The sequence below is a fragment of the Myodes glareolus genome, chromosome 4 (genome assembly GCF_982192425.1).
Source record: "Myodes glareolus chromosome 4, mMyoGla1.1, whole genome shotgun sequence".
In the NCBI taxonomy this organism is placed as follows: Eukaryota; Metazoa; Chordata; class Mammalia; order Rodentia; family Cricetidae; genus Myodes; species Myodes glareolus.
In genome coordinates this window covers 37,647,633-37,674,132 of record NC_142029.1, presented here as the reverse complement: position 1 = coordinate 37,674,132, position 26,500 = coordinate 37,647,633, and the positions used below count along the sequence as shown (strand labels likewise).

Below are 26,500 nucleotides of genomic sequence, written 5' to 3'. Positions count from 1 at the left end.
TTATTGCTACTTTCCGTGAATTTGACTACTAGAGGAATGACTTTAAGTTTTTGTTTTTGTTTTTGTTTTTTTACTAGATTTCAGTTTACAAACCGGTAAATGTTGGCTTGAGCTGCCTCCACCTCCTGCGTGGTGTTCTGCTCACTGCAGTGCTCTGTGAGAGCCCATCCTCAGGAGCTACCGTGGGGCTTGACACATAGGAGGCTTTGATCAAACAGATGAATGACAAAGCCGAGAATTTAGCCCAGTTGGTAGAATGCTTGCCTAGCATCATGAAGCTATGGATTCAGTCCCCATAACACATAAACTGTGGCACAGACCTGTAGGCCCAGAGCTTGGAAGATGAACAAGGAAATCAGAAGTTCAGGGCCAGTCTAGGACACAAGAGGCCATGTCTCAATAAATAAGTGGGGCCAGCAGGATGGCTTAGAGGCTTAAAGGGTAAAACATTTGCCGACAAGATTGATAACTTTGAGTCTGAATTTTGGAAGCCATGTACAGGTAGAAGGAGACAACCAACTCCACAAAATTGCCCTCTGACTTCTACATGTACTCTGTGTGTGTGTGTGGGGGGGGTGATGAGGAAGTAGAGGGAAGGGGAGCAAGACTTCAGGTTTAGCTTGCAGTTCAAGGCCAACCTGACCCATACAAGACCCTGTCTCAGAAAACAAAACAAAAAAATTACAAGGAGTAGAGCCATTGACTTGCCCATAGACATTTGGAGCATTATGTTCATGTAAACACAAGCATCTAACACTTGGTTGCTGACTAATCACTTACACAAACATCATCTTGTTTGTCCTAAAAGCTGTCCAGTGAGGTAGGTGGATGCTCTTGGCTTATGCTGTAGAAACTCAGATTCAGAGAAATTAAGTGGCTTATGTTAACAAGCTAACAAATGCTAAACCCCTAATCTAAACCTAATATTCTTATATTAAGCCCAAAATTGTTTCTACATCTACGTCTCTGGAAGCATTCTTAGAGCCACAGAGTTCTAAGTCCCAGCTGAAAAGATAAAGGGAGTGACTAGATTGAGTACTCTACCCCCAGAAGATTTGGGGTACTTCATTTATTAAAAGCAATGCATATGTGGTGGTGGCGGCACACACCTTTAATTCCAGCACTTAGGAGGCAGAGGCAGGTGGATCTCTGTGAGTTCAAGGCCAGCCTGGTCTACAAAGCTGGTTCTAGAACAGCCAGAGCTATTACACAGAGAAACCCTATCTCGAAAAACCAAACAGAAAAGCTAATTACAAGGAAACTTGGTTGAATTTAGTGACAGTTTGGAAGATATAAATATAACTGTAAAAATAAAGAAAACTTCACATTAAAGGGTCAAGGCACTAGAAGCTGTCACTTTGGGAAGGAGACAGAGACGTCCATTTTATTAACAAGGAGCATCATAGGGATTGGGGCCTCCCTGGCTACATATGTAATGAGTTCATATAAGACCCTGTCTCAATATAACAGCAATAATAAAACGACAACGAGTCACGCTGTTGATTTTTCCAGTTGTCGGTTATCGCACGAGCTGTGTGTATACACAGTTGTCTAGTGCTTGATAGCGTACTAGTCACTTGTACAAACATCATCCTGTTTGTCCTGAGCTCAGTCTAAGGAGGGAGGTACCGGGTGTTCTTGGCCCATTTCAAGGCTGAGGAAACTTCAGCGTTTACAGAGTAAGAACCAAGGGTCTGGGCTCATGGCTCAGTGGTAGAGAGCTTCCCTAGTCGGTGCAAAGCCGTGGGTCCAGCCTCTAGCACGGCAAACAGGAAAGACAGGAAAAACAGTGATTAATGCTGCTTGTTAAACAAAAGGGAATCTGGAAGACACTGCGGTTGAAGCACATGTTCAGTTATGTAACTCCCAGGAGCAGAGTTAGGAAGAAGTTGGAAGTTTGAATAATCCTGTCAGCATGCTCTGCAGACCGGGCCGTCAGCCGAGAGCTAATGAACGGTAGAATCCCGGGCTCCACCACAGACCTAACAAGGATCTACACGCTGAGATCCTTGGGCGAGCCTCTCACACTTTGGAAACTGAGGCACTAGTCGAGTTGTCTTCCCATTCCCTCAGCAAATAGTTGTGGAGTTTATGTTCTCGCATTTCCCCACGTGACACTAGGAAAAGATTCAGTGCCTGCATATGAGCTTAGTCAAAGTCAGGAATGAACCAATTTAAACTAAGTCGTTGTAGTATACTATAATTTATCTTTTTAACAAATACAAAGTACCTATTTGTGCAGGTCCTAACAGACACGACCTCGTCAGTGGTGGGAGACAAGAAAGAGCCACAAATAAAGCAACCTTTTTTCTGTTCCAGTGGTTAGTGGAGCATGTCCATAATCCTAATATTCAAAAACCTAACAAATTGAAGCCAGCATGGCCTACATGGTGAGATCCTGCTTCATAAGCAAAAAGTTGTGACTGGGACTTTAAATAACACTGAAGCCTGAAGAAAAAGTGCAAAGAGGTTAGACAGGAGAAAAAAAAAAAAACAGTGTATATCAGCCAGGCTTGGTGGTACACACTTTTAATCCCTGCATTCCCAGCAAAGGCAACCGGATCTCCAAGTTTGAGGCCAGCCTGATCTACAGAGCTCCAGAGCAGCCTGCCAGGGTGACACAGAAAGACCCTGTCTCAAAAGAGAGAAGAAAAAAAAACAGTGAGAGGAAGGAAGGAAGGAGGAAGGAAGGGTAGGAAGGGTGTATCTATGCTGTTTATATACCAGGAGTGGAACACTTTCCTCACTGTGATTGAGTCCCCGGGTTGGTTCCCAGCATCACCAGCAGGGAAAGGAGCTGGAGAGAGAGGAACTTACGGGAGAGGTGAAGAAATGGGTGTGTCTTGGTCTGTTATAACAGAAGAGGCTTAAACAGTTCAACTTCATATTCCATCGAGTTCTGGGACACACTGGTAAAGAAAAAAATTTTGGTTTGTTTTTAAGATAAAAGAAATCTAACCCAAGTGTGTTAATAAGTTCACAAAAGCAAGGCAGGGAAACTTTATACACACACACACACACACACACACACACACACACACACGTGATTGAACCTAGAACTTTGCACAGACTGTATCCCTTATCCATAAGAGAAGGAAGAAGAAAACAGTTGTCTCAAGTTCTTCAACATTCCTCTCAGATAGAGATGATAAGCAAGAGGTCCTCTGCCCCTCCTCCCCTGGCCCTGCTGAGCCTTGAGCTCACACCTTGACTAGGCTAGCAAGCCCCGGCAATCTTGTCTTCTCCACTTTCCCTATAGGCATTTCCAGGGATGCCTTGCTTGTCTTATCTCATGGGTGCTGGTGTTCAAATTCTCATCCTCACGGGTACAGCAAATGCTCTTCACCCCTGAGCCATCTCTCCACAGCCTTCACGGGGTTGGTCTTACTATGAGATACCATATGTGACATGCTTATAAATCATTTCTCATAGGCTTCCCAACAGACAGCCAATATTCCAATTAACATGAATATAGTCATGGTGTTTTCCCAAGCCGTTCCATAAATTGAAATTAAGATTTTTTTTGTTTAATTTTGAAACAGACTAGCCTCAAACTTGTAGCAGCTCCCTCCCTCAACGTCCTGCTGGCCAGAATCACAGGGGTACTCTGGGTGAAACCATGATTTGTCTAGATTTTCGGATAGATTTTTTTCAGTTGTTTTGTCCACAGGAATCTCGCGTTTCGGTCCCAGAGAAAACTGAGTCTGTGCAGCGTGCGCTCCGGTCTGCAGGCACAGTCTTCTCTGGCACTTCCTGGCCGAGGATATATAAATACTTGAATGGGCTTCGTGGTGCTGACATTTAATATTTCACAGCATTCGTCTGCACTTACGATCTGTCAGGGAGGAGGCCTGGCAGCATCGCAGCTGGTTCCTCCTCCTGCCAAGGTGCTAATGGTCTAAAGAGGGGGGAGGAGGGAGAGGTGCTGCCAGGCTGGGTTAATTTAAGATGTACTCCCTGAGAGGAATAAGCCAAAAAAGATCTTGGCCAAATTATTATATGCTTTGTATAGGGACTTAAAGCATAAATATATGGATGTTTGTACATAACTGAATTAGGCACTGCAGAATTAAATTGTTATTTTTTTTATTCCATCTAAAATGAGAAAGCAGCCAACCTGGTCCACAGAGCGAGTCCCAGGTCAGGCTCCAAAACTACACAGAGAAACCCAGTCTCCAAAAAGATGAGAAAGCAGCCGGGTAGTGGTAGGTAGCCCAAAGAGGCAGAGGCAGGTGGCTCTCTGTGAGTTCGAGGCCAGCCTGGTCTACAAGAGCTAGTTCTAGGACATCCAAAGGCTACACAAAGAAACCCTGTCTTGGAAAAGAGAGAGAGAGAGTTTTCAAGGCGAGGGCTAGAGAAAGGACTCCGTAGCTAAGAACATATAGTACTCTTGACCCAAATTCAATTGACCCAAAATTCAATTCACAGTATCCACATCAGGTGATCTAAGCATTGATAAGAATATCTGATTTCCTAAGATTTACCCTTAAAATAAATCACTGCATTTGGGAAACTTTTCCCAACCTTATTTAAAAAAATCTTTCCGTCACACACAGAGCAGACCTAACTTAAGTGTCAGCAAATTAGCGAAACAAGTGAATTGTGAAACTATGTTTAATATGATCTCATGTCTAATTACATGCTTGGAAATATAAGCATACACAAACAGTAATGAACACATTTGCCAAGGTGCTAATTAGATGATTATGTTTATATGAAAGAATTATAGACTTTTATGTTCTTAATTTTTTTTCTCATCTATATAATCTTCGAAGTTTTTAGTTCAGGGAGCTGATGAAATGGTTCTGTGGGTAAATAAACTTGCCACTAAGCACAATGGCCTGCATCTGGTCCCTGAAACATATGTGGTGGAAAGAGAGAACCAAGTCCCAAAAGGTGCCCTCTGACCCCGGCTAGCATACTGTGGCACACACACACAAAAAAAATATGTAAATAAAATTGGATTCAGCTTCATTACCAGGAAATAGCTACTTTTAGATGCTAGACATTGAAATCCAGGACCACAAGCATACCGGACCAGGGCTCTACTACTGAGCTTCATCCCCAACCTGTAATTTGTTTCTTTCTTTGTTTTAAAACAGGATCTTAAGTAGCCCAGGCTAACCTCAAACTTGGTATGTAGCCAAGCCTTGCCTTAAACTCTTTTCTGTTTTATTTTGGTTTTCAAGACAAGGTTTCTCTGTGTAGCCCTGTCTGTCCTGGAACTCATACTGTAGACCAAGATGGCCTCGAACTCACAGAGATCCACCTGCCCCTTCCTCCCAAGTGCTGGGATTAAAGGTGGGCACTACCATCACCCAGCTTTTGCCTTAAACTCTTGATCCCCCATCCTCCTTTCTTCCCTTCCCTAATGCTGTGGTTAAAGGTGTGCCCCCCCCCCCCCCCCGTACCGCAATACAGTATTTCCATGTATAAGCTCCCAGTAGATCCAGAGACAAGATGTAGAAAAGCTCCCTGGAAAAGGGAATCATATCGGCCTTGTTACTCTCTGCGGTGTTTTATGGGCCTTTGTGGTCATTTCTTTTCATTGCTAACCCAATATAGGCAATCTCACCAAAGGCTCTGCCTATCGGCTCTATGCCGAGCTGACCCACCTGTCTCTAAGGTACATTTCTTTGCTCAGGAGTAGAAACTCCCTGGACCTTTGCATAACTACGTGCAAGGCTTTGGCTAAATATAAAATCCTGGTTCAGTAAGTCATTCATGGAGACAGAGTGTCTCGGCTGGGTCAGGGGAGGAGCTGTCTGTGAAAGGAGATGACCTATAACCCAGGCCTCTGTGTAACTGTCTCCCCAGGTATGCCGGTATCCTCCTGGGCATCACAAACACATTTGCCACTATCCCCGGAATGATTGGGCCCATCATTGCTAAAAGCCTAACCCCTGATGTAAGTAGAAATTTTGCCTGTAAACTAAAAAGATTTGGGAGTTTCACACCTCTGTCAAGGTTAGTGTATTGTAATGGTAAAATTCTGAGTTTATTTCTTATGAAATTTTATTTATATTTATATATATATATATTGAGTTTAGCCTGAATGTTGTATCTGTGTGCCATGCGCATGCAGTGCCCAGGGAAGCCAGAAGAGGGAGGGCATCGGCTTCTCTGGCCCTGGCCCTGTAGTGAGAGAAGATCATAAGGTCCACGTGAGTGCTGTCGTTAGCCATTGTGTGGGTGCTGGAAACCACTCAGGTCCTCTACGAGAACAGCAAGTGTTCTTAACCACTGAGCCAACTCTAACCTCTTAGGAAATTCTTTGTGACAAAAATACAATATATAGTAAAGTTTTTGTTGAAAACCACTGCTTTATTGGTAGGGATATGGGTCCGTGACTGAAAAGATCACGTGCCCTAGTGTTCCACCTGCCGCTGAGCATCGTAAGGAAGGAGGTAGACAACACTTATGGGTCCCAGGGTCTGTAATAAGCTACCACCTAAGCAGGTCGCTGATGAATCAGGGCTGCAGGGCGGGACTTGGGAGCCTTGCTTCTCCTGGCAGTGTCCCGAGCAGGGGCAGAACGGGGTTGATCAGCACATAAACCACAAGCGTTTGTTGCCAAGTTACAGTTACAGTTTTCACCAATCAGGAGTCAAAGATTAGGGACTTTCCTTGTGTGTTCCGTCATTGTCAACCAACACAAATGTAAGCCTCTTAGTCCAGCCAGTCAGATCCATTTGTTCTTTCTGTTGTTAGGAATAGCCATAATATCTAAAAGGAGCGTAACAGACTATTTCTGTTGTCTAAAGAGGAGGTTGACCAGCCATTGGAAGGTTCCCAGCTCCCCTAGGGCCTGGGAACTTGAACTGTGTTTCACCCTACAGGTAAAATGAAGTCTGAAGTCAAAATGGCTGTATTTAGGCCAGGTGCTTTGCCTGCTCCTTCATTAGTAGATGGGAAAGCTTACTGTGTTCAGGCTGGAGTGTGCCTCGGCCAGTTGAATGCTTTCCTGGAAGGCATGAAGTCCTGGGTTTCATCTCCATCATAAAACTGGGCATAATGGAACACAGCACAAGAAAATATGCATACATACATACACACACACACATACATACATACATACATACTTACTTACTTACATACACTGTTTTCATAGAGCACTCTTTGGGGACTAGACAGAATAATAGAACTGAATGAAGATCTTTAGTCTGGAACTCAGTACATTGGCCTGGCTGGCTAGGGAATCAGTGCTGATAAAAGGCTCAGGAATTGAGCTCCACAGCAAGATCAGGGCCAGCCTAGACCACATGTGATCATTCCAGTCGCAAATAAGTAAATGGATACCAGGCACAGTTTCACTTGCCTGTAACCAGCACTCAGGAAGCTAGGACAGGAGGATTGCCACTAGTTTGAGACCAACCAGGACTATGTGACGAAAGCTTGGAGAGAGGAAGGAAAGGAAGAGGTGAGGGGAGGAGATGGGAGAGAACTTAGTTCTGTAAACACAAGTTACGCAAGACATTAGAAAAATTCAAACCCTAATGACAGAGCCGAACACATATTCAGACATTGATGTATCCAGGCAACTGTGGCCCACACAGTAGAACTGCCCCTCAGCAAGGCAGGACTCCTAACTGTCCTTCCTCCCTCACCACCAACAGTGACAGCCGTGAGCTCTTCTGAGCTTTCCGTAGAAGCCGGCATCAGTCTACACTCTGTCTATCTTGTTGCTTGTGTCTGTAGCGGTACGACTGGTTCATTGTCATTAGATACGGCTCTAAAGAAGTGTTCCACCATCCTGCCGCTGCTGGGCGTTTGGTTTATTCCAAGCTCAGACTTTTATGAATGATATTTCTGTTCTCACAGCCTTGCAATATCACCCTTTTTTGTATAACCAGCTCTTCCATTGCATTTTCCTTCCTTGTCCAGAACACCATTAGGGAATGGCAGACTGTTTTCTGTATCGCTGCTGCTATTAATGTGTTTGGTGCCATTTTCTTCATACTGTTTGCCAAAGGAGAAGTGCAAACTTGGGCTCTCAATGACCACCACGGACACAGAAGCTGAAGACAATAACAAATAATAATTAATGTATTTTAATTTATCATGTAAACTGAAAGTGCCTTTGGTATTTTAATGTGTAAACATTCTATGTGAGAAAAATAGTGCCGGTATTTTTAAGGTAATCATGAAATGTTACTAGTTGCGAGATTATTTAAAATGAGCTGTTTTTAATTATTAATAATATATCTGCCAGACCTTATACTGGGTTTGCCTACCCAGTTGCAAGTTAGGCAGCATGATATAAGGGAGAGCTTAACACAGTGGTTCTCGGCTGGGCAGTGGCAGCACACGCCTCTAGTCCCAGCACTCAGGAGGCAAAGGCAGGCAGATCTCAGTGAATTCGAGACCAGCCTGGTCTATAAAGTGAGTTCCAGGACAGCCAGGACTGTCCCACAGAGAAACCCTGTCTCAAAAAAAAAAAACAAAAACAAAAAACAAACAAAAAAGACAGTGGTTCTCAACCTGTGGTTCATGACCCCTTTTGGGGTCAAATGACCCTTTCACAGGGGTCACCTAATGCTATCAGAAAACACTAATATTTACATTATGATTCATAACAGTAGCAAAATTAGTTACGAAGTCACAGCACATCAGTTTTATGGTTGGGGTCACCACATCATGAGGAACTGTATTTTTTGTCTGTTTTTGTTTTTTTCAAGACAGGGTTCTCTGTGTACCTTTGGAGCCTGTCCTGGAACTCGTTCTGTAGCCCAGGCTGGCCTCAAACTCACAAATATCCGACTGCCTCGGCCTCTCTAGTGCTGGGATCAAAGGCATGTACCACCATCGCCTGGCAAGGAACTGTATTAAAGAGCCACAGCCACATTAGGAAGGTTGAGAACCACTGGTTTAATAAACGAAGCTGAAATGGACCCTCCCCCACTAGTACACTTGTTTACTTAAATTAGATAAATCATCTCAGATCGTGTTAAATACCTGTTTTTGTCTATTTTCCTCATAACAACTGTTGCCAACTCTCCCTAATACATAGGTCTCAGTAACATCTCCATAAAGCCTCCAGCCACTGTCAGACTTGGCCTGGCAGCTGGACTGAGGGATCCATGCCCAGGCAGCTGCCAAGCATTCCCTCCCTGGCTTCAGGGCTGGAGTGCCCAGCAGTTATCAGAGGTGGCTTCCAAGTGCAGGGCCAATGCCAAGTGTTCAGCTGACACTCTTTCCCTGTGGCTGTTAATGTGCAGATAAAGCCCTAAGTGGACCAGAGCAGAAGGATTCACAGCTACTGTCTTGACACTGCCAGCCTGCCCTTGGCAGCACCCAGGCCTAATTGCTGGCAGTTGACCCACAAAGCAAACGTGTAGCGCTCAGCCAGCGGCAGATAACAGCATCCTTGATTAAAATGACTTACACACAAATCAGAGTATGACTTTTTACATTCAGTTTTTCTGGCCACATTAGATTTTTAGTGTCTTAAATCTTTCTTCAGTCTGTCTTGATTTATGCTCCTGGTTACAGCTTAAAGTGACTTTCAGGACCAAGGGTTTGATTCGGCGATAGAGCGTTTACCTAGGACTGTGTTCCATCTAATCGCAAAATAGCGCTAAAGGGCACAGCACGTGAAGCTGGTGAATCCCCTTTTCCATGCTTGCTGAAGCCAGCTTCCCGCAGCTTCTGCTGCCCAGGGTCTGCTGGTTGTTGGACATACTGTAAGAAGTACCTAAGCATCGAAAGCCTGCCTTATGTTCTCTTGTATCTGTTCAACACTTACCTGTAACATTTTAATTAACACGGTGTAAATACATTTATATAAATTTATTTTTAAATTTGTAAATATAGGTTGAGTTGCCATGTGATGTTTCTTTTATAAATCATCAAAATAAATCCTTTTGCATTACCTTTCTGTGTTTCTAAGTTAGTTTATTTCGTGTGTATGGTACGTGTGTTCTGTGTTCTAAGCTAGTTTATCTCGTGTGTATGGTATGTGTGTTCTGTGTTTCTGAGTTAGTTTATCTCGTGTGTAGGACACGTGTGTTCTGTGTTTCTAAGCTAGTTTATCTCCTGTGTGGTACGTGTGTTCTGTGTTTCTTAGTTTATCTCACGTGTAGGGTACATGTGTTCTGTGTTTCTAAGTTAGTTTATCTTGTGTGTATGGAACGTGTGTTCTGCCGGCATACACTGTCTGTGCACCACCTTTGTCCTTGACTTCCCAAAGAGGCCGGAAGAGGTCATCAGCTGCCCTGGAATGGCGTTCAAGTTGGGTGTGGGAGGCCATGTAGGTGCTGGGGATTGAACCCTGTTCCTCTGCTAGAGCAGCCAGTGTTGTTAAAGTCTGAGCCCTCTCTCCGGCTCCCTCTGCATTAATTTTTGTATCTGACTGTTCTGTCCTCAATGACTGTCGTACATATTTTGATTATTATTATTTTATGTATGAGTGCCCTGTCTGCATGTATGCCTTTATGCCAAAAGAAGGCATGAAGGTTGCGAGCCACCATGTGGTTGAGGGGAATTGAACTCAGGACCTCTGGCAGAGCGGCCAGTGCTCTTAACTGCTGAGCCATCTCTCCAGTACCTTGTTTTACCTTCTCTACATCCTCCTGAAACCATCCTTCCAGCTGTAAATGCATCTCTGCTACCCCCAGGTGGGAAGTGAGGCAGCACCAGACATCACTACTCTCACTGGCGATGTAGCACTTGCTGAACACAGAGTTTCTCTGTGCCCTACAGAGGAAAATAAAAAGTAAATCCTATGGAGATGAGTTTCCAGCTGACCTCAAAGACCAGGTTTACGGAAGAAATTTCGACAAATGCTGATCTGCAGTTTGCTTTAGCCCTTGCGTCTTTCTCCAGACTTTGGCCAGCTGTTGAACTTAGCACCTGTTGCAAAGTGGGTCCCCTGAGTTGTCTTAGCGCCATTAGAAATGAGCTCCCCCAAACAGAAAAAAATCTGGGAGGTGAAGGCAAGATGACCCACTCAAGATCACCCTTGGCTACCCATCCAGTTCAAGGCCAGCCTGGGCTACATGAGGTCATTTCAGAAAATAAAAACAGAGTAGATCTCAATGCAGGACGATCACTGGGAAGTGGCCTGCACCCTCTCAGCAGAAACACATCCCAGCCTCACATAGGCAGTAGGAATGCGTCACTCCGCCAAAGAATTAAACTCTTACAGATATGCGAATCTAAATGCCTCTGCCAGCTATTAAGTGTTCCTCTAAAGGAAAACACAGGTGATATTTCCAGACCCTCATCAGCAGAGAGCAAGGTCTGAAAAGATGTGAAAGGCTGCAACTTCCCCGCCTTAAGGAAGAACACTGGTGATTTTCCAGGTGTCTGTTTGCTCTGAGTTAATCTGGAGGCTGAGGAAGGAACAAGTTCCACTACACAGCCAGCCCCAGTGCAGCAGAAGCCCTGGTTGCGCAACCGCAACCGACTACAACAGCGGCCCAGAGCCTCCAGAGACTGCCCTCTGGGTTCTAGAGATGGGGGGACCTTAGCACCCACATATAGACACAGAATTACGTATTTAGGCTGAATGCTGAAACATCCATAGCGTTTTTAAGTGTGGGTTCCTGTCAGGATCACACATGGCTGTCTAATGGTCGTTTGCCCTCTGCTCACTACAGACAATCCTAGTCTAAAGCATTTTATAATTTCACTCAGCAATCTGAAAGGTGACTTTTAGTTTCATTGAGATTGATAGCAATCCATACAGGATGGGTTTTTTTTGGTTTTTTTTTTTGTTTGTTTTTTTTTGTTTTTTTTTGGCAACTGTGATGGAGACATGACATTCTAAACTTCCTCAAAACTCATAATGTAACTAGCCAGAGACTGTGGGGAAGGGTAAAGACATACCATTTGTTTATTTCCCTAAAAGTCGAGGAGAGCAGGGAGTGCTGGTACACAGCTCTCCCACAGGCAGAGTCAGAAAGGTCAGGAGTTCAAAAACTCCTCAGCTACCTGGTGAGTTCAAAGATTCAAAGAATGGGGGGGGGGGGATTTCCTTAGGGAACTACTCTTTAGGAAAGCTGGCTGTTCTAGAGAATTTGATCAATAATATGAAACCTGCCCAAGCGACTGGTCTCTGGCAGCTGGTCACTTACATTGCAATCCAGTGTTCCCCTCTGCAGTGTTCCCAATCCTTTTGGCCACCTTCCGCTGTCACCTTTCAGGGTGTTTCATAGGCTGTGTGGAATCAGCACTGCCTGTTTTCTACACTCGGCTCTGTGTGTCACATCTGACTGCTCTCAACACGGACCACAACAAGGGCCAGGGAGGTAAGGGAGAGGCCAGGCGAGAGATCCCGTCACTCAAAGATGGCACTGAGTTAATGGGTAACAGACTAGAAGAGAGCTGGCAGCTTCTCAGTGTGGGAGGGAGGTCAACATCGAAAACATTTACAGCGTTTGGTAGCTCAACAAGAAAAAGAAATAAAACTAAGCTGGGGGTGGCTGTGTCACCCACAAGCCTTGAAATGGAGAAATGAGACGGGAGAACCGGAAGTTCCAAGTCACTGTGGCTACACACAGCGAGCTCACGGGGCCAGCCTGGTATAACACCTGAGACCCAGTTTTGGAAACCCACAGAAGGAAAATGAGGAGCTGCGGAAAGATGGCTCACTTAGTACCATGTACCAAACAAGCATGTGAAGAGATGGGCGATGTCCCTAGGGACCAGAGGAAACGAGAGTAGGGGAAGAGCGCTACCGTCACAGTGAGACAGCACCTTAGACTCCCCAGCAGCAAAGACTGAAAAAGTTTAGCGCTGCCGACTCGGCAGTACCGCCCTGCCTCACAGGAGTGAGACCCAGACACAACCCACAGCGCTACAGAAAAAGGGAACAAAGAAGCTGGGACGGTGGTAGTAGTACAGCCTTTTCATCCCAGCGCTTGGGAGGCAGAGGCAGGTGGATCTCTGTGAGTTAGAGGCCAGCCTGGTCTACAGAGCAAGTTCTAGGACATGTTCCAAAGCTACACAGAGAAACCCTGTCTCCAAAAGCCTAGATCGATAGATAGATAGATAGATAGATAGATAGATAGATAGATAGATAGATAGATAGATAGATAGATGGGTTGAGGGAAGAAAGGGAAGTTTGGAGTAAGTGTTGGCAAAGAGTGTTCAGAGGTGAGCGTTTCTGTCCACGTGGGGAGAATATAGGTTGGTTTGGAAACAGGGTCTCCTGTAGCTCAAGCCGACCTTGAATCTTAACTCTTCTTTCTCTGCCTCACAGGTGCTAGCATTATAATGTGGCCTATATTTCAATTAAACAGAAAAAAGTCTTTGTGCCCAGATGTGAGTCCGAAACTTACATGTCCTGCGTGATGCTTGCTTAGGTTCATGCTTATTGTAACAGAGATAAAGGCGCCACAGGTGTCCATCAGCACAACAATATAAGTTGAATGTCATATTACTAAGAAATAATGTAATTTAAGAACACACAGAGACCTCAAAAATATTGAGTAAAAAATTTCATAACACAATATCCCTTTCAAAAAACTTTAGCTGGGGGGTGGTGGTGCACACCTTTAATCCCAGTACTCAGGAGGCAGAGGCGGGTGGATCTCTGTGACTTCAAGGCCAGCCTGATTTATAAAGTTCCAGGACAGCCACGACTACACAGAGAAACCCTGTCTCAGAAAAATTAAAAAATTTGAGATGGTGTCGTTATGTACCCAAGGCTAGCCTAGCACTTGACTGACCACTCTCACTGACTGACTCCTAGCATTCGTCTCGTACTTCTGCGGGTTATCAGCTTGAGCCATCACATCCAGCAACTTTTTAATTTATGATAATGTCTCCCTATATAGCTCTGGTTGGCCTGAAAATCGCTATATAGACCAGGATGGCCTTGAACTTATAACAATCCTCCTGTTGCTGACTTCCCAGTGCTGGGAAAGTTGCTTTTTGGGGGGGGGGGGGAAGGGGGTGTTTTTTTTTCTTTCTTTTTTTGGTCAGGGGGTTGAAATTTTTGTTTTGATTTGTTTGTTTGTTTGCTTGCTTGCTTTTATGCTTTAGGTGTGAGCCTAGCCTTAACAGCCAAACATTTTCTCAGGCTTTTTAAAAATTTTTTAAATCACGTTTTTAGTGGTGGGCTTCCTTCCACTATGCAAATCTCAAGTTAGAAGAGTTGGCAGCAAGCACCTTACTTACAGAGGCATCTCACTAGCTCTGTATTTTGGGTTTTGTTGTTGTTGTTGTTTTATTTTGTTTTGTTTGAGATGGGGTTTTTATGTAGCCCAGGTTTGCCTTGAACTCACTATGTAACAAAGGAGTTCCTGACTCCACTGCCTCTACTTTGCCAAGTGGTGGGGTCACAGGTGTGTACAGGCCCATGTGAACATCTCTAAAGATACAAAAACGTGACCGTTTTCCAAGGGCACCCACGTAATTGAGAGTAAGCAATAAATATTTTAGAGGATGGGAAGGGGAGTAAGATGAGGGAGAGGAATAATTAGAAATAAAACAACTGTGCTCTTGCATTGAACAAATAAGTATAGCAATGCATGGCAGCGATCCCAGCACTTAGGAGACAGAGGCAGGACGATTGTGAGTTCAAGACCAACCTGGGATGGGCTTTGAGGTTTCAAAAGTCCAGAATGCCCTGTATCTCTCTCTCTCTCTCTCCGTGTGTCTCTATTTCCAACTTGCAGATAGGATATAAGCCCTCGGCTACTATGCAGGCGGTTTGCCTGCCTGCTACCATGCTCTCTACCGTGATGGTCACCCTCTGAAACTAGAAGACAGTCCCAATAAACCCTTTCTTCTATAAGTTGTCAGAGTCATGGTGTCTCTTCACAGCAAAAATAACAAAGACACATGTTCATCTAACATACTCAAGAGTCTGATCCCTAGCACCAGAATAAACACAGCTATAAAAAAACAGTGAGTGGATTTTCAACGTATTAAAGTTGACAGGGGAAGATGCTTTCTAATTTTCTTTCCTCTGCATTAATATTTTACTGGTCATTTGAGTTACTTTGGTAATTAAAATATAAGCATGGGAGAATCATTATTGGGAATATTGGAGGACTGTTCATAATATTTCAAGTATCATTACTTTTTGGAGTGACTACTGAGATCTCATTCACATACCACACAAGACACCTTTCGAGAGTGTACAGTTAAAATCGGGAGTGTAGCTTAGGGTGGAAGGTTTGTCGAGCATGTAGAAGGCTCTGGTACAAGCAAGCCCAATCCGCACACGGTGCAGAATCCGAAGGCTTTTATTATGGTCCCAGGTTGCACAGCTGTCAGATTTCTAATCCCAGCACATCTCACTGAAGCAAGCAGAAGTCTTTCCTCCCCCAGCAGTCACTGCCCCCCCCTCACCCCCCCACCTACAACCAGCCACTCATCCTCCATGTCGGCAGAGTTGCTACGGTGGACAGCTGGTGTAATGGGAGCCTTTCAGATGAGAGTCATGGTGGCCAACATCTTTCTTACAGGATCTTAATGTCACAGCCTGTCCCATCCTGTCATACCATTTTATTTATACACTTATCCCTCGATGAGCACACTTGGGTTTCTCCAGTCTGAGGCAGTTATCAATAATGCTCGTGTGAGGAGCTGAGAGATGATTCCGTGGGGAAGGCTACCTGCTGCAACGCCTGGCCACCTGTGCTGTCTTAGGCTCCGTGAGAGAAGTGACGCACACAAATTGTTCTCTCCTCAACACTCTTTGCCTGGTCTGTGCACACACACACACACACACACACACACACACACACACACACACACAATGTAATTTAGAAGGTTTTTTTTTTAGATAATGCTGGTATAAAGAAACATAAATGAATAATAGACAAATAAATAATGCTGGTATGAACACTCTCGTGTGCAGACATTCTGTGTTCCCAGGTGGTTTTTGGTGGTGGTAGCGGTTTTTTGTTTGGTTGGTTGGTTTTGGTTTTCCGGGACAGGGTCTCTCTGTACAGCTTTGGAACCTGTCCTGGAACTCATTCTTAGACCAGGCTGGCCTTGATTGTTTTTCTTGACAATGGTGATTCCACTTTTGCTTTAATAAAACAGACTTAACGGGGGTGGGGAGAAATAACTATGAACACAGAGCAAAATGTTAACAACATTCGTGAACAGTAAAGGAAGGATTAGTTTTTTTTTCTCTTTGACATCTTTTTTCTTAAGTAGGTAGGAAGACGAGTGTAGAGGGAAGTTTTTTAACTTATTTATGTGCATGGGTGTTTTGCCATGGGTGTTGGGGCCCCTGGGACTGGAATTATAGACAGTTGTGAGCTGCCATCTGGATGCTGGGAACTGAAGCAGGGTCCTCTGGAAGAGCAGTCAGTGCTCTGAACCACTGAGCCCTCTCTCCAGCCCCAAACTTCAGTATTTTTAACTTGTCTTGTTGAGACAGGGTCTCATACCTCTAAGGCTGGTTGGCCTTCAGTCCCTGGCCTTTCTGCTTCTGTCTCACAAATGCTGGGACTACAGGCATATGCCACCAGGCCTGGGTCCTTTATTTAGTTAAAATGTTTGAAAAAATTAAATCAATTAAGAGAAAAAGAAAAAAAAATCCGAGTCAACCCAGAACTGCCCAACAGCTAAGAAGGCCAAAGCAGGGCTGTGCAGCACTGGGCTTTGAGTGCTGGCACCTTCCAGCCTCGCCCAGCTTGGCTGGGCTGTAAAGTGTCACTGTGGGGACAAAGTGGCTCTTGTTGATATTCACATCAGCCGCAGGGCTTGCCAAATGGCCCACATTTACTTTCCCTGGAGGATGTCCCTCGGTTCTGCCTCTTCCTCCACTTCCTTACCAAAATATAAGTGCCCTCCCCTCCCCCCCTTTTTTTTACGTTTTTAAAATAACCACGTTTTTCTGTTTCGAGATAGGATCTCTCTCATGTAATGACCTAAAACTGAGCTGACTGGCCTTGAACTCCTGGTCCTCCTGCCTCCGTCTCACAAGCATACTCCACCATGTCCAGCTAACAACATTATTTATGTATTTATGTATTCTTTCATTCGTTCATTTAAAACCCGTGTGAAGCTCAGAGGGCAACTTGTTGAAATCGGTTCGCGTCTTCCCAGGGGGACTGTTCTCAGGTGTTCAGGATTTACGCAAGCACCTTAACGGTGGAGCCATCACGTCTGTCTAAAGAAGGAATGTAGTTTTTAGCGAATTTTTAAAGCGCATACATGCTCCTCTCTTCGGAAGCTGGGGTTTCTGTGCCCCACTCACCGCGTGGGTCCTTTGGTCCCGGACGCCATAGAAACGCAGGTTTGCACCCTGGCGGTGGGCGCTTCCCCTGGGAGAGGAGCAAGCGGTTACAGCTCTCGGGAAGCACGAGTTTGACTCACGCCTTAGCGGACTCCGGAAGCCCGATTAGCAAAGCGTAGATTTCTTTGTCTAGGGAAAGGAGATGACTCACAGCAACCACGTGCAAAGAAAGGCATTTAAAAGGGCTCAGCGGCGCAGCTTAGTGGAAAGTCACTGCGGGCCCGGGAGTCCGCCACCTGCCCGCGCTCCCGCCTCTGGCCTCAGGGGGCAGCAGAGGCACGAGGCAAAAGCGACCTACTTGATCCTTCTCCATTTCATTCTAGATTCTAGATCCTTGCTTCTCCATTTCATTCAAGAGTAGCTCTTAACAGCAATTCTGGCCAAGCGTGGTGACCACGACTTTAATCCCAGCATTAACAAGGCAGAGGCAAGCGGATCTCTGAATTCCAGGCCAGACTGGTCTACATAATAAATTCCAGCCAGGGCTATATAGACCCTGTCTCAAAATATTACTGCCTAATACAGCACTAAGGGTCAGGACTTCAGAGGCATCCTCACCTACATAGTGAGTTTGAGACCAGCCCGTACTGTAGAGCCCTGGGCACAGAATAAGGGCCTAACATGATAGCATATGCCTGGAATACCAGCACGTGAAAAGGGTGTAGTGGGAAGATTGCAAGTCTGTGGCTAGCCTGGTCTACAAATGGAGACACTCTCAAAACAAAAGAAAATCAAATCAAGAGAACCCCATCCCAATTTTTTTGTTTGTTTTTTGTTTTGTTGTTTTGTTTTGTTTTGTTTTTCGAGACAGGGTTTCTCTGTAGCTCCGGAGCCTGTCCTGGAACTAGCTCTTGTAGACCAGGCTGGCCTCGAACTCACAGAGATCCGCCTGCCTCTGCCTCCCAAGTGCTGGGATTAAAGGCGTGCGCCACCACCACCTGGCCCCATCTCTATTTTGACCACATCCTAGGCATTAACTTCCCACTATAGCTGAAGGCAAGCAGGGATCTCAGTAAAGAATTTGTCTTCCTGCCAGGAACAGAGACTCCGCAAAGAAGTTGGCTGAGGCCCTGAAGTTAGAAGGAGGTTCCTAAAAAATACCGACAGTTGTTTAATACAGAATGTGTTGTCTTTGGAATTTCTTCTGCAGAACTCTCAAGGAATCGAGAAGTCGCGGCCAATATCGAGAAAGCCAATAGCAACCAGGCTTGGTGGTGCATTCTCCTAATCCTAGCACCTGTGAGACAGAGACAGGGGGCTTTCTAGTTCAAGGTCATTTTGACCTACATAGTTCTAGGTCAGCCTGGCCATATAGCAAAACCCTGTCTCAAAAAGGATTTATTTAAAGAACCGGTGGAAATGTCAACAGAACGTGTTGAATGCCAACTTTTCTTGTGGGAGGGCGTCTCCCAGCATGTAGCATGAAAAATGGTCCAGGCTGAGACAAACTGGCTCTGAATTTCTCAGTAAGTCCCACCGATACCTGCAGGGCTGCTGTTCTTGTCCCAGCACTGCTTGAACCCCATCTAATCTGAGCCCACGCATCCCAGGTCACTAAAAGCACGTACTCTATTAGAGAAAGGAGGATCTGCCTTCAAGCAAGCTCTTGATGATCAATGCTCTCTTCCCCTAGTGTTGCCGTCACCTGGCCCCTGCCCACAACAGCTCATTGTCAAGTACCCAAGCTCAGGATGCCTTCTGAAGAAGTGTAGGGCTGGGGAGATGGCTCAGATGTTAAGAACACTGGCTGTTCTTCCAGAGGACCTGGGTTCAATTCCTAGCAACTACATAGCAAGTAGCTCACAACCATTTATAATGAGATCTGGTACCCTCTTCTGGTGTGCAGGCATACATGTAGGCAGAACACTATATATAATAAATAAATATATAATAATAATCCTTTTTTAGAAAAGGTTGCTTGAGGGGAGGTGGGTGGAGAGGAGGGAGGGGAAACTGTAGTTGGTATGTAAAATAAGTGGAAAATGTTAAATTAAATAAGTAAATAAAATGTGATATTGCGGGGAGCAGGGGAAAAGGTCGTTGTGTGTTCCAATCTCTACAACCACTCAAATCCATAATACACCATCAGTTCCCAGTTCCCTGGTATATATCGAGTTCATCACCTTTCCCCTTTTTCTAGAGATGACATGGCCATGTGGCTTACCAACTAAACCCAGATTTTATTTTATTTTTTTAATTTATTTAGTGTGTGGTGGTTTGAATGAGAAGAATACCGTGTTTTCTGCTCTGTCCCTTTGCACCTCATTTCCTGGATCCAGAATGGTGCTGGCCAGTTTTATGTCAACTTGACGCCAGCTAGAGTCACCTGAGAAGAGGGCAGATCCAGCTGTTAGCAAGCCTGTAAGACGTTTTCTTAATTAGTGATCTATGGGAGAGGGTCCATTGTGGGTGGGGACACCCCTGGGCTGGTGGTGCTGGGTTCTTTTGGGGTTGTTGTTGTTTGTTGTTTAAGACAGGTTTTCTCTGTGTGGCTGTCAAGGACCTCACTCTGTAGACCAGGTTGACCTTGAACTCAAAGATAAACCTGCCTCTTCCTCCCTAGTCCTGGGATTAAAGTTGCGCACCACCACCCAGCATCCCTGTCTTTCTTTTGGCCTGGAGTTTGTGACTTCCTGCCTCCCTTTCTCAAATGCTGGGATTACAAACCTGTGTTACCACACCTGGCTCTGTACATTGTCTTTATACCCATGGTTATTCCATTCTTATGGTGTTTGGGAAAAGTGTGGTTAGATATAACAGACCAATTTTTTGAGACAAGGTCTCTCTCACCATGTAGCCATGACTGGACTGAAACTCATTATGTAAGCAGGCTAGGATCAAATTCACAGAAATCAGCCTGCCTCTGCCTCCTGAGTGCTGGGATTGCTGAAGGCGTATGCCATCATGCCCGACATCTTAACTAACGTGCTTTATGGCAATACTCAGCAATATTCAGTGCAGGGAATGTGTTTAAGAACTTTACATGCACAATTCATTAAGTCTTCACAATAACTCTGTGAAGCAGGCATTATTGTCATCTTCATTTCAAACACATGGGTACTTGAAACTGTACAAACTATGCTACCAAAAATTACATTATGCTCACCTGACCTCTGAATGCTCCCTGAGGAAGTTTGAACTCATGCCACTTGATTAGGATCCTTAGTTTACGCACCAAAATGTGTTTGCTGTGCCTCATGCCTCTAATAAATGTTCCCAAGAACCATCCCGGAATGAGACGGCCGCTAGGATTCTCATCACTGCTGTAGAGTGATGTGTGGGGGCTGTGTGACTTTTTCTGGTGCCCAGATAGGGAATCAAAGAGACGACAGTTCCTCCCTGGTCCAGCTGAAGTCGCGAGTTTACTGGGTTACTTGCTGTGGTTAAGAGCGTATTCACAGAAGGCGTATGTGACACAGGAAGCATGCACATCGCAGGGTGAGCGTTACGTAGTTCCTGTAACAAATCACAAACGCAGCATCCTCCGAGTTCCTGTACAACTTGTCTGCTGCTGGGCAGGTTGAGAGCCTCCTCCCCAGCCACTGTTACAGTTTATATAAGCCATATAAGCTTGGGGAGCCACCTATGAATCTTGTACATTTCGGGAGCTGTAGGAATGGGGTCAGTGCTGTGCATTTTCTGACTTTGGTAAACTGGAAAAGTTTGAGTTATAGGAAGTAGCTACATATTAGCGAATGGGATAGCTGCCTTCTCTCCTGCAGCCTCAGCTAAACCAAAACTCAGTTTAAACTGAGCATGGTGCGGAGGGAGGCACACTCCTGCTGGTACACTCCTGTGGTCCTACCAGGCAGGGAGAGAAAGGAGGGCCAATAATTTAAGGACAGCTTTAGCAATAAACTAGCTTGAGATCAATCTGTGTTCCGAGAGATCCTGTCTTAAAAACAAAACAAAATAAATTACCTTTTTTATTTAAAGACAAAAAACTCCACTTTCTATTGCCTAGAATGTCTCCTGAGCCATTTCTCTTTTATTTTATTTTAATCTTATTTTATTTTGCGAGACAAAGAGAGCTTCCTTTGTAGCCCTGACTGTCCTGGAGCTGTCCTTGAAGTCAGAGATCCACCTGTCTCTGCCACCTAAGTACTGGGATTAAAGGGATGTGCCACCATGCCTGGCTTGCTTTGTTTTTTGAAACATGTTCTCATATAGCCCTGGCTAGTTTTAAATTTACTATATAGCTGATGATGACCTTGAATTGGTCCTCCTGCCACCTCCACCCCTCAAATTCTGGGATTGCCAGGTGATATCACCGTGACTGGGTAACCAACCTCTTTTGTGGAAACCTCATCTACCAACAAGGTTCAGCTCATACTGGCTTTTCCTTGGCACAGCAGGCAGAATCTCTCCAGCATCTGCACCCTTTATCAGCATCCTGCAGCCTTTCTCTGCACCCCTTGCAGACTTGCAAGCCTTATCTCTGATACTCGGTCAGCAATTGCTCTCACACACAACCCTTAGCACAGCACATGTCATCAATAGCTCACGAAGGTGTAGTTCACATTGCCTACCTTCCATGCATCCTCTCTGCTACGTACCTGTCAATAAAGATGATGCACTGATTTGTTTTGTTTTTGAGACCCGGTCTCTTTATGTAGCCTTGGTTGTCCTGGAACTATCTATGAAGGATGGCCTCAAATTCACAAAAATCTGCCAGCCTCTATCTCCCAAGTGCTGAGATTAAAGGCATATGCTACTATATCTGGCTTGATTTTCTTGTTTGTTTGTTTTGCTTTCTCGAGACAGAGTTTCTCTGTAGCAGTCCTGGCTGTCCTGGAACTCACTTTGTAGACCATACTGATCTTGAACTCACTGAGATCAACCTCAGGGATTAAAGGCATGTGCCACTACTGCCCAGTCTGGCTTGATTATTTTAAAACAGAAAACTTCTTTCTTCTAAAAAAAAAATAAACAAACAAACAAATAAATAAAATAATAATAATCCCTGATTTGGTTCAGGGATCTGTGTTTCTCAAGTTCTAGAAATAGAGTCTGGTTTATCTGAGCCAAAGTTCTCAGAAAGAAATACAAAGCAGTCACACACACAATGTGATTAAATGTTTCTGATTTGGGTTTGTTCTTCTATGGTTTTTATCTTTTCTTTTCTTTTCTTTCTTTTTTTTTTGAGACAGGGTTTTTTTGTATAGCCTTGGCTGTCCTAGAACTCACTCTGCACACCTTTAATCCCAGCACTTGGGAGGCAGAGGCAGGTGGATCTCTGTGAGTTTGAGGCCAGCCTGGTCTACAAGAGCTAGTTCCAGGATAGGCACCAAAGCTACAGAGAACCTTGTCTCAAAAAAACAAAAGAACTCACTCTGTAGATAAGGCTGGCCTCCAACTCATAGAGATCCAACTGCCTCTGCCTCCTAAAAGTTAGGATTAAAGGTGTGTGCCACCATCACCCAGCTAAGTTTTCCAATAAGCATAGTAAGAAAGTAAAACCAAACAGGTAAAATAAAATTTTCCTTTATTAAACTGTAGTTTTGTTTTGTAGTGACAGGGTGCACATGCACAGACATAGATATACATATGTAAATAAAAATAAACAAATGCTATTTTTTAAAACAAAGAAAACTTCAGGGGTGGTGTTTTTAATCCCAGAATTTGGAGACATTTGGGGTGACTGTAGACTACATGAGACCCGGTCTCCAAAACAAAACAAAACAAAACAAAACAAAAAAAACCACACACACACATAAAGAAACAGAAACTTGATTCTTCAACATTTTGTCAGCATAAAAATCATCTTTAAAAGACGCACATGATACAGGCTTTTAATCCTTGCACCTGGGAAGGATTGTCTTCGATAGGGGAAATCACAAGTCTATGGTCTGTCTGAGTTAGGAGGCATGCAAGCCCAGCCAGACAACCCTGTCTCAAAATAAAAAGTGGACTAGGCCTGGGGGCCGGGTAGCGGTGGTGCAAGCCTTTAATCTCAGTATTCGGGAGGCAGAGGCAGGTGGATCTCTGAGTTCGAGGCCAGCCTGGTCTACAAGAGCAAGTTCCAGGTCAGGCTCCAAAGTTACAGAGAAACCCTGTCTCAAAAAAACAAAGAAAAAGGGAGGGCTCAGTGGTTAAGAGCACTGGATGCTCATCCAAAGGGTCAGGTTCAATTTCCAGCACCCACATGGTAGCTCACAATTGTCTGTAACTTCAGTTTCAGGAGACCTAACAGCCTCACATAGATATAAATGCAGGCAACATATCAGTGCACAAAAAATAAAAATAAAATCAAAAAATAAGTGGGTGGGTGGTGGTGCACACCTTTAATCCCAGCACTAGGGAGACAGAGGCAGGTGAATTTCTGTGAGTTCAAGCAAGATCTGGTCTACCGAGTGAGTTCCAGGACAACCAAAGCTACACAGAGAAACCCTGAAACCCTGTCTTGAAACACCCCCCCACCAAAAAAAAAAAAAGCAAACCATCAATGATGATAATGAGGAGGAAGAGGACAATGTGATGCTAAGGATGATGTTAAGGATGCTGAGGATTCTGAGGTTGCATCTCAGTGGTAGAGTACCAGAGCACTTGGTTAATATGTATGAAACCCCGAGTTCAGTCTCCAATACCACCAAAAACAAAACACACAGAGAGAGTTAAATTTCTTGGATTTAGTATTACATTTTTGCAAAGCAAATTAATTCAGACCAGCTCCCATTCAAGTTCCATCAACACACAGACTTAATTTTGGTCAGGGCAGGTCTGAACTGATCAACACCATACCCCACAACCCCATATCCCCCAACCCCTCACAATCCGGCAAACCAAAATATACTCAGTATGGGCCCAGGAGTGACAGCCTGGGGACCTACATTGTGCCAACCAAACTGAAACAAATTGTTTGTGAGACATTTCTATGGTTTGTAGTACCAAAGAAGCCTGGATTCGGATTCGTGGGGCCTTAGTGGGAACTGTCTTGCAATCAAGAACTGTCAGGCCCAGGGTCAGGAAGACATCATCAAGGACTGAAAGAACAGGCAGACAAAAAGAACACATCTTTAATAAGATCAATAATTATACCTGCCTAGGAGGCGGAGGCGGGAGAATCACCGTAAGCTTAAAGTCAGCCTACTCTACATAGTGACAGGTCTACCTCTTGTCCCTATTAATAATAGTTCCTTTTATTTAAGCCAGACTGTGTCAGAACATCCAAGAGCACTCAACGGTTAGGGCTAACCACTGAATCCAGTTCTTCAAGTTTCTCTGCCGTGGTGCCTCACCAGGAAGATATTTAAGTGATTCTTCAGATCCCTTTTAGAGTCTTTCTGTGGCACAGTGGTGGGAGCTACCGATAAAGTTGAGGTAAAGATTTCTCACCCCTCACCCCAAGTGAGTCTGCACAACAGCAAATGTCATCTGAAGAGCATGGGAGGCTGGGAAGTCCCTTCTCAGACAAGTTAGGCACTGCCTGTACAATCTGCCAGGTCGGTCATTCGTCACAGCCTTTCAACACCTCTCCTGGACCCAGTAGATGCTGGGGCTGTCCAAAAGCTGGATAAGCAAACTCCCATTACCAGCAGACTTCCCAGAAAGTCATTCCAATGCGCTAGAGCAACCTTCTCTGGCCGGCACTGAAAATAGGATCAACATGTCCTATGCCAACCAACGTTGTGAGGAATGTGGAGAAAAGGTCAGAAAGATAGCCACAGTGGCGCACCCTTTTAATGCCAGTACTCGTGAGGCAGGCGGACCTCTGTGAATTCGAGGCCAGCCTAGTCTACAAGAGCTAGTTCCAGGACAGGATCCAAAGCTACAGAGAAACCCTGTCTTGAAAACGCCCCCCCCCCCCAAAAAAAAAGAACGAAAGAAAGAAAGGAAAGGTCAAAAATATTGACAAGAGCATTGACAACTATGAGGCCTTAGACAGCAAGGAAGGGCCACTGAAGAGAGAGAATTGAGAGGATATTGCTCATATATGCAATTCATTCCACAGCATTGATTAGCAACATGTGGACGAACCTTGAGGCCGGCACTGGTAGTTCCCTGACAGTACACAGGCACTGTAGCCCCCGCAACAGAGACAAGACAGAGCAATCAGGAAAGAAGACACTTCCCAGTGTGTCTTGGAAGACACACAGCATGCGCCAGTTGGGGGAAGTAGTATGGAAAGAAGAGGGCGGCTTTGCGGGCAGAAAAATGTCCTCAGTGCCAGGACGATGTGGGAAAGCCACAGACCTCCAGGGGATGCTTTCTTGTCTCCAGTGTGCATCATTATGGCTCACAGCCCTGGCATGCCTACTTTACACTATAGGACGCTTTGTGAGTGCTAAAACTGTTGGTTGCATTATGGCTCCTTTACAAGGAAAAAAAAATGAAAACCTACCTGTGTTGACGCTCTTTTTCTCGTGTACACATGTGTGTTTGAAGTGGGGTCCTACTATAACGCAGAAGCTAGCTACCTTCCAAGCTCTAAAAACTCTCCGTTAGCTTCCCAAGTGTCTACAGTGACAGACATTCGACACCACATCTAACTTAGCTGGTAGGCTTTTAGTGTCCAGAAAGTATTACTGTTGTGTGACATTTGCTACGATGATGGGAATAAATGTCTCTTTATCCCAGCTCGGTCAGCAATGACAGACCAAAGAACCCCGCCCAGGTACAGCTCGGTGAAACAGTCGATTTACTTGAAGCTATTTGCGGAGCATGAGTTAGAAGATACGTACAGGGGCGTGACCAACCTGTGGACGGCTGTACCACCACCGCACACCACCACCTCTGCCTCCTCCTCTAGCTCACAGCTTTCCTCTGGGAGAAGACATGTTTTCATGCACTTTGGTGCTGCCTTGTGTGGCCTCCCCACTCCAACAAGAGAATAGACTGTCCCGTGAGGATAGTTACAACTGTTCCGATTTCAAGATGGCAATGCCTGTGTCGTACTGACACAACATTCCACCTCTTCCTCTGGCTTCTCTGGCTCTACATTCTTTTTGCTTGTTTGTCTTTTATTTCTGTTTTTGTTTCTCGAGACAGGGTTTCTCCGTGTAACAGCTCTAGCTGTCCTGGTACCAGCTCTTGTTGACCAGGCCGGCCTTGAACTCACAGAGATCCATCTGCTTCTGCCTCCCTAGTGTTGGGATCAAAGGCGTGCACCACCATTGCTGGGCCTGACTTTACATTCTTTCGGTTTCCTCTACCTCAATATTCCTTGAGCCTTTTTTTCTTTCCGGAGTGAGAGAGCTATAGATGTATTTTTTCCTATTTAGTGAGGAGCATAGGGTTTTATGTCATTGCAATCGTCACTTGTTCTCAGAACTTTGACTGGTTATGAGTCTCTAT

The 26,500-nt window shown here is 44.9% G+C and overlaps 1 protein-coding gene and 2 long non-coding RNA genes across 3 annotated transcripts in view; 1 reads left to right on the top strand and 2 right to left on the bottom strand.

Moving 5' to 3' along the window:
- The window catches only part of Slc17a5 (solute carrier family 17 member 5), a 39,173-nt gene extending 29,302 nt beyond the window's left edge, over positions 1 to 9,871 (top strand). Inside the window, exons 10-11 of the mRNA XM_048435718.3 lie at positions 5,818 to 5,908; positions 7,885 to 9,871. Of these exons, the coding sequence (XP_048291675.2) occupies positions 5,818 to 5,908; positions 7,885 to 8,022 (229 nt within the window). The 3' untranslated portion in view covers positions 8,023 to 9,871. The remainder of the gene's footprint in view (positions 1 to 5,817; positions 5,909 to 7,884) is intronic.
- LOC148122241 (uncharacterized) lies at positions 1,971 to 12,274 on the bottom strand. Its single transcript, XR_015737684.1, has 3 exons — positions 12,078 to 12,274; positions 2,818 to 2,909; positions 1,971 to 2,631 (listed from the first exon to the last, which is right to left on the bottom strand). It is a non-coding gene; the product is annotated as an uncharacterized LOC148122241 (long non-coding RNA).
- Positions 12,275 to 16,922: 4,648 nt separating this feature from the next.
- LOC146894614 (uncharacterized) lies at positions 16,923 to 17,394 on the bottom strand. The gene is made up of 2 exons (XR_015001801.1): positions 17,168 to 17,394; positions 16,923 to 17,080 (listed from the first exon to the last, which is right to left on the bottom strand). It is a non-coding gene; the product is annotated as an uncharacterized LOC146894614 (long non-coding RNA).
- Positions 17,395 to 26,500: the final 9,106 nt, after the last annotated feature.